General features: G+C 35.0%; 1 protein-coding gene across 1 annotated transcript in view; it reads left to right on the top strand.

Annotated features, from left to right (window-relative positions):
* The window catches only part of EPHA3 (EPH receptor A3), a 367,753-nt gene extending 349,714 nt beyond the window's left edge, over window positions 1–18,039 (top strand). Inside the window, exons 16-17 of the mRNA XM_004272636.2 lie at window positions 8,722–8,877; window positions 15,333–18,039. Of these exons, the coding sequence (XP_004272684.1) occupies window positions 8,722–8,877; window positions 15,333–15,438 (262 nt within the window). The 3' untranslated portion in view covers window positions 15,439–18,039. The remainder of the gene's footprint in view (window positions 1–8,721; window positions 8,878–15,332) is intronic.
* Window positions 18,040–18,366: the final 327 nt, after the last annotated feature.

Below are 18,366 nucleotides of genomic sequence, written 5' to 3'. Positions count from 1 at the left end.
ACACAGCCTTCGACTGCAACAGCTTGCCTTTGAAAATAGGAGGAAAAGAAAAGTTCGGAAATACTATATAATTGACCCTTGAACAACATGGGTTTGAATTGTATGGGTCCACTTATAGACAGATACCTCTGAATGGAAAATACTACACTAATACAGGGTTTGTGGTTGGTTGAATCTGAGGATGCCGAGGAACCTCAGATAAGAGGTAAGAATGGGGAGGGCCGACTATAAATTAACCCCTGTGTTGTTCAAAGTCAACTGTAATATCCCTCAGAATATGTAATTATTAGATCAAGAAGACAAGGTTTTAGGAATCATGAAGGAAGGATGAGTTTACTTTTAGCTTTCAGATTATCAGGCAGTTGCAGAGAAGTGACTTTTGGTTGATGGATGAAATTTCTACCAGCAGATAACAAGATAAGATCATACCAGGCTAGGGGAACACTGTACAAAAAAGTAAAACACACAAAAACTTAGGATACTTCCATTTACATTGCATAATACATTTCTGCTATAATACAGTGTAAGAAAGGAAATTATGAGAAAAGAACCTGATAGATGATTTCACCAGATAATGGAAGATTTAATGTCATCTCTAGAAATCTGGACTTTTGTCCATGAGGAAAAGAAGAGCCATTGAAGATGCTTAAATGATATATTACACTGTGCCTGTGGAATAGTTCTCTGCATCTATACCTAGAATAGCTGGAGGGGAATAGTTCATGATAAGGAGTAGGGAGGTGATTTCAGTAGTTTTGGGAAGGACTTATGCTAGGGTAGAGCAGAGAAAATAAAAAGAAAAGGTGTAAATTCAAAAAGTTGTAATGGGCTTCCCTGGTGGCGCAGTGGTTGGGAGTCCGCCTGCCGATGCAGGGGACACGAGTTCGTGCCCCGGTCTGGGAGGATCCCGCGTGCCGCGGAGCGGCTGGGCCCGTGGGCCGTGGCCACTGGGCCTGCGCGTCCGGAGCCTGTGCTCCACGGCGGGGGAGGCCACAGCAGTGAGAGGCCCGCATACCACAAAAAAAAAAAAAAAAAAAGTTGTAATGAAGTATTATAAGACATGGTGACTGGTGAGATGTGCAGAGTGACAGAGAAAGTATCAGAGAGTACTTCCAGTTGAACAAGGAGGACTCTGAGAACAGTGCTCCCACTGACAGAGGTAGGAAGGGCAGAAGGAAGAACAGCTCTGTGAGGCAAATGAGCATTTCGGACACAATGAGAGTGAGTCCTGCAAGAAATTGGAAATTTACATCTCAAACTGGGGGAGAGATTAAAGCTAGGAATCCAATTTGAAGCCTTCTCTCTGCAAACATAATTTTAAAAAACACCATTAGAAATGTATTTAGAAGGTACAAATCTTGGTCTAGTCATGCTGATTTTCACCACAAGTATCGATATATCCATCTGTATTCTCCTAATAATAATTTAATTTCTAGTTAAAGGTCTCATATCCCATGGATTATAGGGAGACTTTAATCAGTGAAGAGTGGAGGGTGTTTGTCCACATAGGTTGACACTGAGACACACACCCCTCCCCCAATCTCCCAGACTGAACTTTTGAACTTCTCCTTGCTGCTTCTGTGTTGACCTGTGGCCAGGAGTGTTTCTGAAGCATCTAAATGTCTCAGTCCCTTAGTGCAGAAGTCATGACCTCAAAAATCTACAAGAGCCAAGAAGCTGATTGAAATGAGTGAATGCTTCTACACTGTGTAACAGGGTGTGGTGGTAGCTAATGGAGATTTCAAGCTCCTTATAAGGGGACTACAGAGCCAGTCAAGCCAGTAGGTGGCAATCCTAGAAGGAAAAATGTATACAACATTAATTATTATCTCAGAACAATAACCCACTGCATACACTTCCACCCAGAGAGAAAGAAAGTGGTCTGTTTAGAGCTTTGGAGAACGGTACCAATTACAGAGCAGAAGAATATGAAATGGTAGGTAGAAACAGGAACAGCCAGAGTTAGGAATGAGACTTCAACCATTACAGAAACCACAGCCCAAGGAATTTTCCGAAACTAGATAGAATGAACTGTATTATCAAAAGGTGCAAAAGCGTAGGCAAAAAAAGACAACTGAGGAAAAAAGCCACTCAATAAGCAATGAGAAGGACATTGAATTCTCTTTAGATAACTATTTTGATTCTTTTAGAGTGATAGATGAGATATGAAATTTTAAGAGATTTAGTTATAATTGGATGATGAAAAGGAAAAGGCAATGTGAAAATAATGCTTTCGAGAAATTCAGAAAAAATGAAAAATATAGTCATAATATACATGTATAAAAGGGTAAAAGTAAAGCTCCCTTCCTTTTGGTAAGAAATGGAGAAATTTTTCTTAAAGATATTCTTGATAGAAAATATTGCTAGAAAAATAAATAGAAAATGGTCTTAGAATGATAAATTTTCTCTACTACACAACAAATACTACAAATTTGTTACACAAATTAAAAAGTAAACAAAATTCATTTTATTTTATTTTTTTAATTAATTAATTTTATTATTATTATTTTTTGGCTACATTGGGTCTTCGTTGCTGCGCACAGGCTTTCTCTAGTTGCGGCGAGAGGGGGCTGCTCTTTGTTGCCTTGAGCGGGCTTCTCATTGCGGTGGCTTCTCTTGTTTTGGAGCATGAGCTTTAGGTGCGCAGGCTTCAGTAGTTGTGGCTCCCAGGCTCTACAGCGCAGGCTCAGTAGTTGTGGCTCATGGGCTTAGTTACTCCGTGGCATGTGGGGTCTTCCTGCACCAGGACTCAAACCCGTGTTCCCTGCATTGTCAGGCAGATTCTTAACCACTGCGCCACCAGGGAAGCCAGCAAAATTTATTTTTAAAAGAAACTATTTTGAAGATTAGTTTTATATAATATACATTTATGTAATACATATAATATGATTATTTATTACATATATTTATGTATATATAATAGACAATTAGCTTTACAATATGTATAAAATATATCTCGGATTTAAATAAATTGATTAAATTACTTTCATGAGTGTAGTTAAATTAAAAAGTTTAAAAGGCTAAAAATAGAGAAAAATAACAGATGGATTAATTCATTTCTATTCAGGCAGTAAGATGCCTTTTTCTTTTTTGGATATTTATGTATATAAAACGAAATAGACGTGTTCTTCAAATTCACAAAATTTTCACGTGCCAGGGCATTGGATTCTTCAAGGCTATTGTAAATTTATAGAATACAAATTTTTGGCATAAAGAATTAAATAATACATTCAATTTATTTGGAATAAGGCTCTAAAGTGAAGGTAAAGGAATTTATGGTATAAAGACTTAAACAATATATTTAAAATATTTAGACTAAGATTCTGAAGACCCAATTATACTTAGTTAATTTAATTGAAATGATTTTAAATATATTGTTCCATTGCATTGATTGCTAACTTGTAGGGATTTATGTTTATTAAGCTACAGAATAAATAGGAACAAAAATAAGCAGTACTTGTAATTTTTACCTGTTAATGGCACTAAATTAGCATTAATAAAATACTTCTTATCTCTAAAAGAACAAAATATAATTCTTTTTGAGAATAACTACTGTTTTGACAAATATTATATCCTTTAAGAGAAGTCTGATGACCAAAAAACAATCTGTTTCTCAAAATGACTTTGACCTCCAATTCTGAAACTGACAGGGTGACTTTCCTCATGAACAAATATGATACGGAACTTTTTAGAGGGAAGCAAATATTTCAAATACCCAGGTGATCTCTTTTTTTTTTAATCTTAAAAATCAAAGCAGGTAATTTTACCACTGGGAGAAATTAAACCGGATGTAATAGCTATAACTGCTAAGATTTTTGTCCTTAAAGCCTAGAGACAATCAAAATAAACACAATGACTTTACTCCTCCTTAATGTGTTATTTATATACTAGTCTCCTGTTGGGAACTGTATATATTTAAAATTATTTTTAGTTACTGATGACAAGTTAAATTCATTTATTCCTATCTGGAATTTCTAACTTTAGAGATAAAAAAATCAAACATTCGCATTTAAAAAATTGTTAAGTACAAAATTTTCCCCTTGAAACGTAATGACACCATTTGAAATTAAAATATTAACAATAAATTATAAAAGGTATTGAAAAAGTATATTACTATTTTATATATCAGGCAATAATAAAGGTAGATATAATTAACATTTTGCTTTTGAGAAATTACCCTTAAGTTTTAATATGGTCCCTGAAACTATTCACAACCACAGACAAAAAGCAGGTAATTATAGTGGTATAGAATACACCTCCAATATTATTAATATTTAGTTCTAGACTCAGTAGGCATCTACTTATTCATTCAAGAAATGTGTATTAGTCAGTATTTTTAATACATAAAAAATAAAGCCCTCTGTAAACCCAAAGGAGTCTTTTTATGTTATAAAAGAATAACTTAACATTCAATTTTAGAGTTTAGAATTCTAGTACAATATTGAAATAAGATCATTATGAGAAGCTATTCTTGGGACTAGCAGTTATTTATTGACATTTGTTCCCCAGTATCTGGTGCTAGTTGGTATGACCATTTACAGATAAAATAGGAGTTGATGGGAAAAAAAATATATGTGTACCTCTTTAATGCAGCAGTATGAAAATCCACAAAAGAATAATTCACAAACCTAAATACAAGGAGAGAGGAAGAAAGGGAAGAAAGTTATTTTTTGTTTCCCCTGAGCAAACATGTAATTTCCATGATTTCTTTTTAATGACTGCAGTCTGTGGCCAGTAGGTACTGATTTATGAAAAGCTGTAAAAGATCAGGTGGAACTCTGCAGGACATCGTTTACAGCTGCACGGATTGAAACCTATCTAATTTGTCTAGTAAAAGTGTGAGCTCACAGTGCACATCACCCAGCCTATAAATTTCCCCTTCAGACCCAATGTCTGGGGCTGGGTCTAAAAAAACGCCAATGCCTGCAGCTGCTCAAAAAGCCCACATTCCCCTGGTGTGCATGAAGAGACATCACAGGCTCTTCACAGTGAGAGACAAATTCCTATCCATTGATAAACTCACCAGATGTCCTCTCGGAGGAGGAAAGGAACCAATTTTTATTTGAATTCCCCAGAGAAATCCTGGAAGTGGAAAAATGATACTTTGCAGGGCTGGTTATTCCTAGGTCACTGGCATTAAAATTAGGTCCTTCTTTGTCTTCCTTATACTTTGATCCAAGTAATAAACAGAAAGACTCAGTTGGGGTCACTCTAATCCTTAATCCGCACATCCTGTTTTATTTCAATTTGTTTATACTAATTTTCTCTAAATTCTTGTTGAGTCTGACTATACTGTTGAGTTTAAAAATACAAACCATTTTGAATTTAGAGGGGAAAATTCTGCATTTTGCTATTAGGCATACTTCATAAATATTCTGAATAAATGTCCTGGGGTTTGATTCTTCATACCCACAAACCTATAAATAAAAAAGTATTGCTGTTCATGGGACCAAGAGTCGACAAGAGTCAACATTAGATTCTGTGCTTCAGCTACTGTAGCAATTCAAGCTGTGGGGTGTGAGTGTGTGTGTATGTGTGTTTGCTTGCATGCCTGTAGATAGTCTAGTACTTTATTGTCTCCTTTCTAGGTCTCACTTCATTTTTCTTATAAAATTTTCTCACATCTGATGTAATGCTACTCAATTTTGTTTACTGATTCCAAGTCTTATCCAATGGGTCCAATGTTATATCTAATGTTGGCCAATGACCAAGGCTATGTCATTCATGATGGTCATACAAAACAACCCAAGAATAATGTATACATTTTGGACCCCGGGCTGTATATCTATATCTGTAATTCCTCAAGTTCTTAGGAAAAAAACATAAGCAAGACATTTTCAATGATTTAAAAAAAAAAATTTTCTTCTTTTTCAGGTGGGTAATTTAAAGAATTATAGAAAATTATTTATGTATATGTTCCAGAAGAGAATAATGTATAAAATGTTATATTTTATGATGTTCTAGGTATCCCTAAAGGAAATAAAATTAATGCTTTGTAAAATAGTACCTAATTTCTGATTCTTTCTTTCTCTTAGATAACCTGTGAGGATTAGTTAAAACTAAACCATAACACATAATACAAATTACAAACTCCATAATTTTAATTTTTAATTTATAATTCAAACACTTGAGGTAGAGAGGATTGAAGCAGTTGAATTTAGTCTAATGGAATGAAGTTTGAAAAGTCCTCCATATTCAGCTATCTCCACTTCACAAATCTTGACAGGGAAGGAACTAGTTATTGATCTATATTTTCCACAGAGCATGCAAATATAGGCAGAACCAAACTGTCATGTTCTCAGTGTTTTCTTAAACTGAGCACTAAAATTGTGTTAAATTTTCATTTTTATCAAATAAATAGTTAAACTTATTTTTAATTAATTAAAATTTTATTTTTATCAGATAAATTTAATGTCTCCCCATTAAAATCCAAATGAATTTACAATCCTCTCTTGTATTCCCAACAACAGCACACAGGTTCAGGGCATGCTTGTTCAGATTTCAGAATCTTAACCTCACACTTAAGCGTGTCTTGTATATTAGGGAGTGAGTTGGAGAAATATCATCAATAGTAATGGAAATTCCACATATAAGTGATATCATATGATATTTGTCTTTCTCTGTCTGACTTACTTCACTCAGTATGACAGTCTCTAGGTCCAGCCATATTGCTGCAAATGGCATTATTTCATTCTTTTTTATGGCTGAGTAATATTCCATTGTATATATGTACCACATCTTCTTTATCCATTCCTCTGTTGGTGGACATTTAGGTTGCTTCCCTGTCCTGGCTATTGTAAATAGTGTTGCAGTGAACATTGGGGTGCATGTATCTTTTTTAATTATGGTTTTCTCCAGATATATGCCCAGGAGTGGGATTGCTGGATCATATGGTAGCTCTATTTTTAGTTTTTTAAGGAACTTCTGTACTGTTTTCCATAGTGGCCGTACCAATTTATATTCCCACCAACAGTGTAGGAGGGTTCCCTTTTCTCCACACCCTCTCCAGCATTTATTGTTTGTAGGTTTTTTGGTGATGGCCATTCTCACCAGTGTGAGGGGATACCTCATTGTAGCTTTGATTTGCATTTCTCTAATAATTAGTGAATCATCTTTTCATGTGCTTTTTGGCCATTTGTATATCACTTATATGTGGAATCTTAAAAAATGGTACAAATGAAGAGTCACAGATGTAGAAAGCAATCTTGTGGTCACCGGGGGTTGGGGGGGTGCGAAGGAATAAATTGGGAGATTGGGATTGACAAGTATACACTACTATGTATAAAATAGATGACTAATAAAGACCTACTGTATAGCACAGGGAACTCTACTCAATACTCTGTAATGACCTATATGGGAAAAGAATCTAAAAAAGAGTGGATATATGTAAATGTACAACTGATTCACTTTGCTGTACAGCAGAAACTAACACAACATTGTAAATCAACTATACTCCAATAAAAATTTTAAAAAATATCAATGGAAATCTCCCAATTAAAAATTCCTTTTAAATATGGGCAGGACTCTGATTTGTCGCTTAATTTTAGTTTTAGCTTCCACATATATTATAGGGGCATAGCATCAGTGCCTAACTAATGTAAGGATTAAAGTCCTTCATATCTGTGTGTTATGCTTAATATTGTAAGTGCTCATAAATGTTCAATATAATCCGTATTTCTGTTGTTGTTGTTACTATTATTATTCATCTCAAAGCAAAGACCTTCATAACTACTATTTACTCAAGCTCCCATCCTAAGAGGAAAGAATAAAGAGGACAATCAAGTGTCCACCTGGTGACTGGTTCCAGGCTTATGAGTCAAAGGACAGTCAAAGAGGCCACTGAGAGCTGAAAAGGCAACCCAGGCAGTTTACCAATAGGATGCTTCTCTTGGTTCTTCAGGGATGAAAATATGGTTTCCTCCATTTCTTTTGTTCCTTTGATTCACCAGATCTTGCAGCTGGTCATAGATCTATAGTAAGACCTGTAATTATATAAAGCAATCCTAAAAGTTCTTGTTAATGCTGATTATATTGTGCAATAAAAGTCATAGTCACAACGTCTATCTATCTATCATCTACTTCTGTATATATATTATAAATCTATTTGATGTTGTCATATTTTTGAGAATTTCACTTATTGTCACTCATCTACTTTTTTCTATTCTTTTTGTAATTTTTATTTTTAATGACATTGTGACATTATTTAAGTCTGTGCTGACTTTATGTCCTGCTGTAAGTATAGTCCAGGTTGTTCAAACTGTCCCTTAGACAGCAACCTGCACAGTGTCTACAGATGAACATCCAGTAGCCAGGATTTAATGTTGGAAACCAAATCCATCCACCAAAGCAGACAGAGGAGTATTCAGTGTGTTGTGTCAGCTATAACTGTAACCTAAATTATCACCATCTTTGCTAATGGTTAAACAAATTAAATTATAAAAGTATGTATGGATATATTTATGATTTTCACTGGCAAAGTTTCAGTAATTTAAAAAGCAGACGTGAGTGCAGAAGGGGAGCACTGAGACAAGATGACTACACAGTATTCTTGCAAGCTGCCAGCTTGAGCAGATAAAGACTTCATGGCAGATAAATTTCACAAATAAACAGGAATGCTACATGAAGTCTGGAAGTTCCTGCTGATGTTGGTGTCAAATTTTGACACATAGCAACTCTGCTGACTCCTGATCTCTCTCCCATTGCTATTTTCTTTTCTTGCAGGCCATCAAACCTTCTTCTGGACCAAAGCAACGTCGACATTACTACCTTCCGCACAACAGGTGACTGGCTTAACGGTGTCCGGACAGTGCACTGCAAGGAAATCTTCACAGGCGTAGAGTACAGTTCTTGTGACACCATAGCCAAGATTTCCACTGAGTAAGAATAAGTTTTGACTGAACTTTCTAGTGGACATATGTGTTTAGGATTAATGTATTATAAATAATAGATGAATCTCTGAGGTACTTAACTTTCTCCTGTAACCACTGAGCTGGATCCTGGGTCTTTGTCAAGGACACTTTCTAGATTGAGGTGTGTTGATGTGTCTTCCTCTCTCATGCTAGATCCCCACAATAGGTGTCTTCACTGAACTATGATCTCCTTCAGATAGACCAACAGATACATAGCCACACCCAACCCCAAAGGACCCAAGACCCTAATTTAAAACATAAGCAGATATGGCATGATGATTTGTATATCCTTGCATCTGTGATTCTCTGTTATTTTTAACAAAGCCTAACCTCTATGGAAATGGAAAATTGAGAACTAAGTGGATAACCTGGTATATAGGGAAACATGCTAAAGTCTAAAAGTAGTTCTCATAGCTATTAAATAAACATACCATCATCTATTACTGAGTGATCTCATGCTAGAAAATAAAGTTATAAATAGGTTTAAGACATGGTTTTCCTTAAAAAAGCTTATGGTGAGTTTGGAAGAGAGAATATGCATAATTAATATATATTAATTAGTATTAATTTATGATTTCATGTGTTAAAAGCCAGTAATAATCAAGTATAATATCTATACATCTTAGACAGCGGTCCTGTGGTACAATAGGGATCATTTGGTAACAGGAATTCTTTGATATGAGAAACCCATGGCCATAAAATTCATCCTCATTCACCAGGTATGCTAATTGGGAACAGGAAGTGAAAAACTGAAAGCCATATTCTTCATCTCTCTGTGAATGAGAGACAATTTACTTCACTTTCCAATGAGACTGCATCATTTTTTCTTTTTCTACACAGTGACTTTTTCTGTTTTCCCATGCACACAGCTGAAAATGACTCTCTCAAGCCTAGGTCATACAACCTTGGTATGCCACTCAACTGAGCAGGGTCCAACTCTCTTTCTTCTAAGTCCCCCTGAGAGACATTCTGATGGCCTCAGTCTTGCTTATAGACTGGCTTCTCCAAAGTCATGTTTGCCATGAGCTAATCATTTCTATTCAAAGGAGGAAGAGTGAGACAGCATGAACTTGACTCTAGGGGTCCTTTCCTGAGGGTAAGATAAAGGACTGCTCCAAAGAAAGAGATTTTGTGGGGGGCAGATACATCAAAAGTTGTCCACAATTTTGTAGCTTGCAAGGTCTGTTTGGAAACTGTATCCATCTTTGAGTCAAAATCTTCTATCTTTGATCTTTGTTACATTAAATAAACCCTTTTGTGCTCTCAAGTTCCTTTAAGTCATATCCAATATTTGAATATTTAAATGTTGTTGAATATTTAAGGACTTTCATTGTCATCCTGTCAATCATTTAAACAAAATCACCTTCGAGAGCTATAGATGAGATGTCAAAAAGGGGTGTGTAGTGTAATTAATAGAGATACAAGTGCCTAAGAAATAGGTAAAGAAGTTTACCATTTATGGTATAGCATCCTATTCAGAAACACAAACATCACAAAAGGGTCTATAGCAAGGGAATATTACTATTGAAGAGGAGAATTTGTTCTTAGAAAATAAACTCACACTAGTCTACTTAATATGTGTTGGCATTCCTGTTTAAAATAGAATGTAGTATCTGTTGAATAGACTTCTGACCCAATCGACAATGTGTTTTGGGTTTCTATGGTAGTTATTTTGATCAGACACAGTCCCAGGATATATTAATGTATTTAAATATTTTTATAAGTTCTTATTTTAGTAATGTAAACAGTTTGGGTTATGATATCAAGAAACCTGCTTCAGAGCACAGAAGCATAGCAAAGAACAAGCACAAAGTTAAAATTTTCTACACCATTGCCAGATTTTCAAAGGCAAATGTTTATTCTCAGTAAAATATCAACACTCAGAGCTTTTAGATAATGGAAAACTATATTGAAGCAGATGAAGCAGAACATTGTTAATATGATTAACTACTAGCTCACAATTTAAATATAGTCAGACATTCTAATCTATGAATACGGTCAGAAAGCTATTTGCTTAAAAAGGTAAAGTGGCAGCCTTTGTTACACTTCCAAGTTAAGGTTGTATTTGTCTCAACAGTACAGTATTGGATGCTAAGCTCTTTTTGGCTGGTTAGAATATTTTCACTTAATTGTTATGATTATTTAAACAACCTGTGAGTGTAGATTCACGATGAATGAAAACTGGTTTTTCCTAAGAGATTCGGCTCTTTTAGGTTTGCCCTTCACACTGAGCCAGATGGTTTCAGATCTCTCTGTATTTCAATGTTCTTTCTTCTGTCCTTTCTCCTCAATTCAGGGACAACATAGAATTAACATCTACTGACCTAAAACTCCTTGAAAAGAGTTGTTTACTTTTTGGGTCTCTGCAATCTCTACTTCATACCCACTCTTGTTTATATTATAAAAACGAGAATTAAAAAATATTTAATACACTAAAAATTTGGAAAAATTTAGTGAGGCAACATTTTCACCTTAAATGCTGTAAAATATTTAACTCGATATTTCACTCTTCCTTTTGCAGTCTTAGGCTTGTTGTTTGAATTTGATTCCTTCCAATCTCTATTTTCTTTGTGTCTTACAGAGTCAATTCAGAAATGATTCCCTTGACCAAATAACTCCAGAGATTCTCCTTGAATAAGACAGAGAAGCTTTAAAAAGGAGATTACATTTGTTTTTTACTATCCAGACTATCAATCATAGGAAAAGGTCAAGAGTTTCATACTCAAATAAATATTAACTTATTTCAATTAGTTTAGGGATTTCATTTTTAGGCCAGCTACTCAAGTCATCTAATTTTCAAATAAAAGTTTTTTAAAATGTACAGTTTTAGTCAGTCAACATATTTTTTAAAAATATTATTTCATAGCCTAGGATGGATTTAGGAAGTTTAGTGTGAGAAGGAAAGAGAGAATGAGAAAGGGCAAGAGTGACTGTAGAAACTGGAGAGAGAATTAAGTGTGTGGAATGAGTAGGAGACAGATTAATTGCTACATGTTATTATCCTGCACCCTTGGATGCTGTTTTCAAAGTATCATCACCTATCCTTTTGCCTTTGAAGTACCAGATAGCTTATTAACCTCTGGTCTCGATTTTGAGCTGCTCTTTAGTCTTGAACTTTTCCACTGCTTTTCTGAATAGGGTAGTCCTAACGAGATAAGCATATGGGGAGTGTTACTGAGACTACAGCAGCTGGATGTTTAGAGAGATTTTGGACTTGGCAGGGTGGTGGGTAGAACACATTTTGGTAGGGGGAAAAGAAGGTAGAGGGTACATAAAAACTCAAGTTAAGGCATAACCTAAAGGGATATTTACTGTAATTCCCTTTTCCCGTATAATCCTTTGCATCAAATATAAACAAAATTATGTATCTACTTGCTTATGTTGGGTTCGCAGACACTGAATCTGAAACAGTTTTATGCAGAAGATTTCTCCAGGTGCCCTTGGGACATACATCCATAAAGAAGTGATAAGGGGGCCTTGGACTGAAGGAGAAGACTCAGTCCTACCTACTGGAACAAGAGTCCTAGAGCTTGGCTGGCCCTTCAGAGTTGTCCCAAACTGGTCTGCGAAATTGCAGCATCTGGTTTTTTCCAGTGGCCAGGGTATTGGTGCTTCAGTTCCAGAGGGGAAATAAGGGCCAGGCATCATAGCATATATTACTATGTTTAAATTTCTCAATGAGCTCAGGAAATTAGTATATTACCTTGGAGCATTGTTTTTTTCTCTGCTTTTTTTCTTTTTTAAGCTTGTAAAGAAGGGGAGAAGGAAGAGACAGAGAAAAAAATCAGGAAGTTATAAAAAAATATGATATAGAATTGGAAGAAAGATGAGAGAAGAAATACAAAAACAGTGAGGAGCTATTGATTTATATACATTTATATCTGTCCTGTTTTCTAGCTCTTAGATTCATAACCTGACTTTGTTATAGTTTGAGGATGAGTAGGGAAATGTTTGTTGTTCATTTTAAAGATAGATCCATGGTATCCTTATAAAAGAATCAAAATCCTGTAGAGCACACATTCTCAAAAGCAGGGGTCAACATAAATAGACTACGTTACTCTAAGCGAAGGTTTCATTATCCATAGTTACACAAAGGACGGCAAGCTTGATGTCACCATAGCTCCCCACTAGCCTTCCTGGTGAAGCAAGGTAGCTGAAGACTGTGATCAGAGAGGACTTCAGGCAAAATACAAGTTGTCCATAGAGAATTTATCAGACCCTTGAATGGCAGCAGGGGGGTAACCTGTAGGGCATCAGGATTTCATCCCCAGCTTAGGTGATAGGAATGCAACTGAGCCTTAATTACTTTTATGCAGCAGATGCTTAAATAATGTGTAAATTGCTTCTTAAGTAGTTACCTATTGTCTTCTTGCACACCTTTATTGCTTGGGAACTCCTTTTTTTTTGAATTTTATTTTACTTTTATAGAGCAGGTTCTTATTAGTTATCTATTTTATATATGTTAGTGTATATATGTCAATCCCAATTTCCCAATTCATCCCACCACCACCAACATCACCGCTACCCCCCCCTCCCCACCCCAGGGAACTCCTTAAGAAATCAATTGGTTCAATTCAGTGAGATTGAATTCACAATTTTTCATTCTTTTTTAAATGCTCTATATAAAGGGGCTCCATCTGTGTGCGTGCGTGTATTTGCATATGTGTACTTTTCCTTCTTTCCACTTTCAGTTTGCCTAGCACTCCTTGCCAAGTGACACTTAATCCTCTATCAGCTTCCCCAGATAAACATATTTTGGACTATCGATTCACCCTTTAGTAAGTACATGTTGAGCCCTGGCTAAATGAGAGTCATTGTTCAGAGTGTGGTTGATAAGCAGAGTACAATACCGACAAGAATCCTTGTTCACATGGAATTCACCTTCTTGTGGGACAAGATAGAGAGTAAAGAAAATAAATCAGGAAAAAATGGCAATATGCTGGATGATGATAAATGCTTTGGAAGAAAATGAAACAAAAAAGAAAATAGGAAGTGCAGGTATGAGTGCAGAGAGGGTTTACAATATGAAATAGGAGGATCAGGGAAACCTTGTAAGAGGGGGATGTTTGAATAAAGACCTGAAAGAGATGAAATGTATGAATGAATTACTTAAATCAAGAATATTTAATTAATCATTTGCACATGTTTAGCTGTCTTTCCCCCCAAATGAAATTCTATATGTTCTTATAATCTTTATTTTAATGCCTTGTTTCTGAGTTTTAACTATTTTAAATTTAATAATTTTGATAAATAGAGAAATATCCTTGCCATTTTTTCTACTTTGAAAGAAATTTCTACTTTAAAGAAATTGTTACAGTTATCTATGGCTGTACAACAAACTGCCTCAAAACTAAAAGGCTAAAACAACAACGATTTTATTGTATACACAATGTCGTGAGTCATGAATTTGGGCAGAGCTCAGGAGGCTGATTCTTCTGCTATGGTGTTGGTATTGAATTAGGTATTCATCTAACATGCATCTGGTCTAGTCCGGAGGGCTTGAGATGGTTTCACTCTTGTCTGCCATGGTGCAGAAGCTTCATATAGCTGGGTCTGTAGACCAAGTGCTTACAGATGACCTCTTTGATATCATAGTCTCAAGACAGTCATACTTCTTACATGGCAGCTCTGGGGGCTAGAGAGGGTGTCTCAGGAGATAAGAGGTAGAATCTGTTAGTATCTTAAGATCTGAGTACAGAAACTGATACAGTGTCACTTCAAACATATTCCATCAGTCAAAGCAGTCCCCAAACTGGCCCAGATTTAAGGGAGACAGGTAATGCCCCACAAGAATATGTGACCATCTGCATTAGTTTCCTAGGGCTGCCATAACAAATTACCACAAACTTACTGGCCTGAACAACAGAAATTTATTTTTTCACTGTTTAGAAGCCAGAAGTTGGAAATCAAGGTATTGGCTATGCCACGCTTGCTCCAAAGTCCAAAAAAAGGAATCCTTCCTTACTTCTTCCAGTTTCTGATGGATGCCAGCAAAGTAACTGCAATCTCTGCCTCCATCTTTACGTGGTCTTCTTCTCTGCATCCCTGTGTGTCCTTTTTCTCAAATAAGGATAGTCTCACTGGATTTAGAGTCCATCCTAATCTAGTATGATCTCATCTTGACCCTTCTCTTAATTACATTTGCAAAGACCCTATTTCTAAATAAGGTCACATGGTAAGGTTCCAGATGGACAGAAATTTTGAGGGGAACACTATTCAACCCACTATACCATCTATACTCTTCCACAAGAATAGAGGTGGAATAGTCAGGATATAATACACAAATGGTGCAAAAATCAGAAAATTATGTCTAAAGCATTGGGATCTATAATTGCACAAGCTTTGTTAATTGAAAATCTCCTATTTACATACTATCCAGGAAACCATGATTCTCACCAGAAACTTTCTCCTTTTTTTTTACAGTGACATGAAAAAAGTTGGTGTCACTGTGGTTGGGCCACAGAAGAAGATCATCAGTAGTATTAAAGCTCTAGAAACACAATCAAAGAATAGTCCAGTCCCAGTGTAAAGTGCTATTTCTGGAAGGAGGTGGTGGCTGTGGAAGATGTGGCGTCACTCTGCAGACAGATGTCAACACTGGAAATACTGGTGGACATTCCAAGCCCAATAAGACACTCAGATACGAGTACAAATGCCTTAAAATGGAATTGAAAAACTCTTTATTTTCCCCTATCATTTAGTGGATGGGTGGGTGGGTATATTTTGTTTTGTAATTGCTTTTTGATATTAGTTGATGGATTAAATCAAAATTCTTCAGCGCAGAATGATGAACTAGCATAGAGCCATTGATCATAAACTATCATAAAAGCAAAACAAGTGAAATAACATAATGAACATGGTGGCTCTGTTTACAAATAGCCACAAAAGAAAAGATGTGATATTTTTATACACAGAAGAACTCTGTAACAGGTATTTTGTTTCTTTAAAAGCAAGCAAAATAGAGGAATTCATACCTCAAACTATCTGGCCATATTTACTACCTTTTCATTGTCTTATTCCCTTTCATCTGTTAAAAGGCATATGGAAATGAAGTTTGTAGTTGTTTTAAGTACTACACATTTTTAATTGTTAGCTTCTTTAAGTATTACCGTGTAAAAAATGTTTTAATTTTGAAGAAAGGTACATATTTATTTTCTTTTGAATTGTTTTTATTGTTTTCTATTTATGCCTTGATGATTTAATTTGGATTTGTGACAGTCAAGTGCCAAATGCTCTCTCAAATTGTCAGCAGTAGGAAACATAGAAAGTGATGGGTTTCTTTCCAGATTTTTTGAACCATCCACTTATATGTATCTATATCTACATACAAAAAGAAACCAAACCTGTTCCTTGTTCATACACTAACCAAATCTCTCACAGTGTGAATTATTCCATCCATTTTTTTCTCTCCATTTTATAATAAACTGTACGCTCCTAATTTAGTGTAATATACTGGCTGTGTGTAATGGATTCTCAATGACATACCTGCCCTGCTCTGGTGTTTAGGAGACCATCAATTCCTTCCATTAGTAAAAGAGCTATGTTAGAACTCCTGAATAGGGAATAGCTACACTGGAAAGGATTGGGATCCTATTTAGATTGCTGCATTAATTGACAATATAGCCTATAACCTGAAGCATGAGTCAAAAAATCACTTGCTGACTGGCTTTGAAATGCCACTTAATATCTTTGTTTAAACGTGTTGAGCTATTTATAGAGAATGATGATAACTAAACTACTCATCTGCCTCACTGGGGTTTTGTTAAATTAACTAAACATTGTCATCATCAATAGCAAGTATTATTATCTTTAAGAGTCTCTGCTGAAATGCACCTATTGTAGTTTTGGTGTATATCTTAGAAGCATTGAACTTCTTGACACTTATTGAACATATTTTCAAAATTGCTGGTTGTCTAGCAAGACTCAAAATCTGGAAAGATCTCTTATTGCAGGAATTTACACTTACTATTCCATAAAGGTCAAATATGAGCGTACTCATTAATATTTGAAATATATACCTGGTGGAGATCTAGCCATAATATATTGTGAAGCAACATTTTACCTATATCTATATTCTTTCTAATGCTGATATGGTCATGTTATTGGAATAAGAAATGCATATGTCACAAAATAGAATGGATAAAACAATGCCACAACCTTTACGTTCTTATGCAAAATGGAACACTAACACGGCTTACAGTCACAGATCAAATTCACAAGTGCTAATCTATTGTAAATTTAGTGTAATAAGGCTTAGGTTGTGTTCCTCATATATGCAATTATATCTCAAATTTCTGCAATATTCCTTATAGTCAAATCATCCTACTAGAATCATGTATTGGGTGTATAAGAGCATGAACCTTTTAAAAAATATATGTGATTATGAAATTAATTACAAATTTCACTTAAGCCTGCTAGAAGCAGATAAAAAAACATTTTTAAGCAAACATTTTGTGTTGTGGAATGTTAGATTGAGATATGAATCTGGCTTCAATCTCATTTTTTTTTCCAGACTAGCATTTACTTTCTTAGGTACTCGTCTGTGCATACGCAACAAAATCTGTGCATTTCATGAATTAATAGAAGTTGAGGATTGTTGAATCTATTTCACTTATTTTGGCTGTGGTTTCCATTTGAAAGTTGAGATTGTATACGCAGTATATTGCTCTTCATTTTTTCACTATTTTTCTATCTGACCTCTTATAAATTTACTTTACACAATCCTTCCTTGTACATATGTAAACATAACAGTGTACGATTCTTAACCGTGGAGTAGAGGTACTAGAATGCTAATGGCCATCTCTTTGTACAGAAACTGCATTGGCTTTCAATAAACATGAAACCACAACTCATTCGCAACGTCATGTACCATATTATCTGTTTTGTATCTTAAATTTGTTTTACATATATTATTTATTTCTGGTAACTTGCCCACTTTAAGCTGTACTAAGTATCAAATAAGCCATGTATAAATGTGATATGATTGGCAATATGTATGTACTTTAAATTTGTATCTTCAAAACATTACTCATTTAGTTTATGTTGTACAATGTAGATGGCCTCTTACTAATGTAAAATGATTTGTAGTGGAAACATTTATATTTTTATAATAAACATAACGAAAATATTTTTTACAGATTGGAATAAAGAAGTGGTCTTTGAACCTTTTTTAAATATTATACAAATATGTGCTTATTTAAACAGCAAAATAATGAAATTTATGTAAGTCAAGAAGAATGTGCTGTTTCTTTTTTCTCCATTAGTGAGGAAGGATTGGTGTTATGTTATCCACATTTTTTTTTGTTTAAATGTCATTATCAATCAGCTAGAAAAATTATCAGTAAATATTATCTTTATGGTTAAAAAACAACTGTATTAGGTAGTTCTCTTTCAATTACAAGTGATGAAAAACAAATAAATAGCTTAAAGAAAATAAGGAAATTTTCAGACCACATGA

The sequence above is a fragment of the Orcinus orca genome, chromosome 5, assembly GCF_937001465.1.
Source record: "Orcinus orca chromosome 5, mOrcOrc1.1, whole genome shotgun sequence".
Lineage (NCBI taxonomy): Eukaryota > Metazoa > Chordata > Mammalia > Artiodactyla > Delphinidae > Orcinus > Orcinus orca.
Note: the sequence above shows the minus strand (reverse complement) of the source record. Positions and strands in the feature narration are given on the sequence as shown.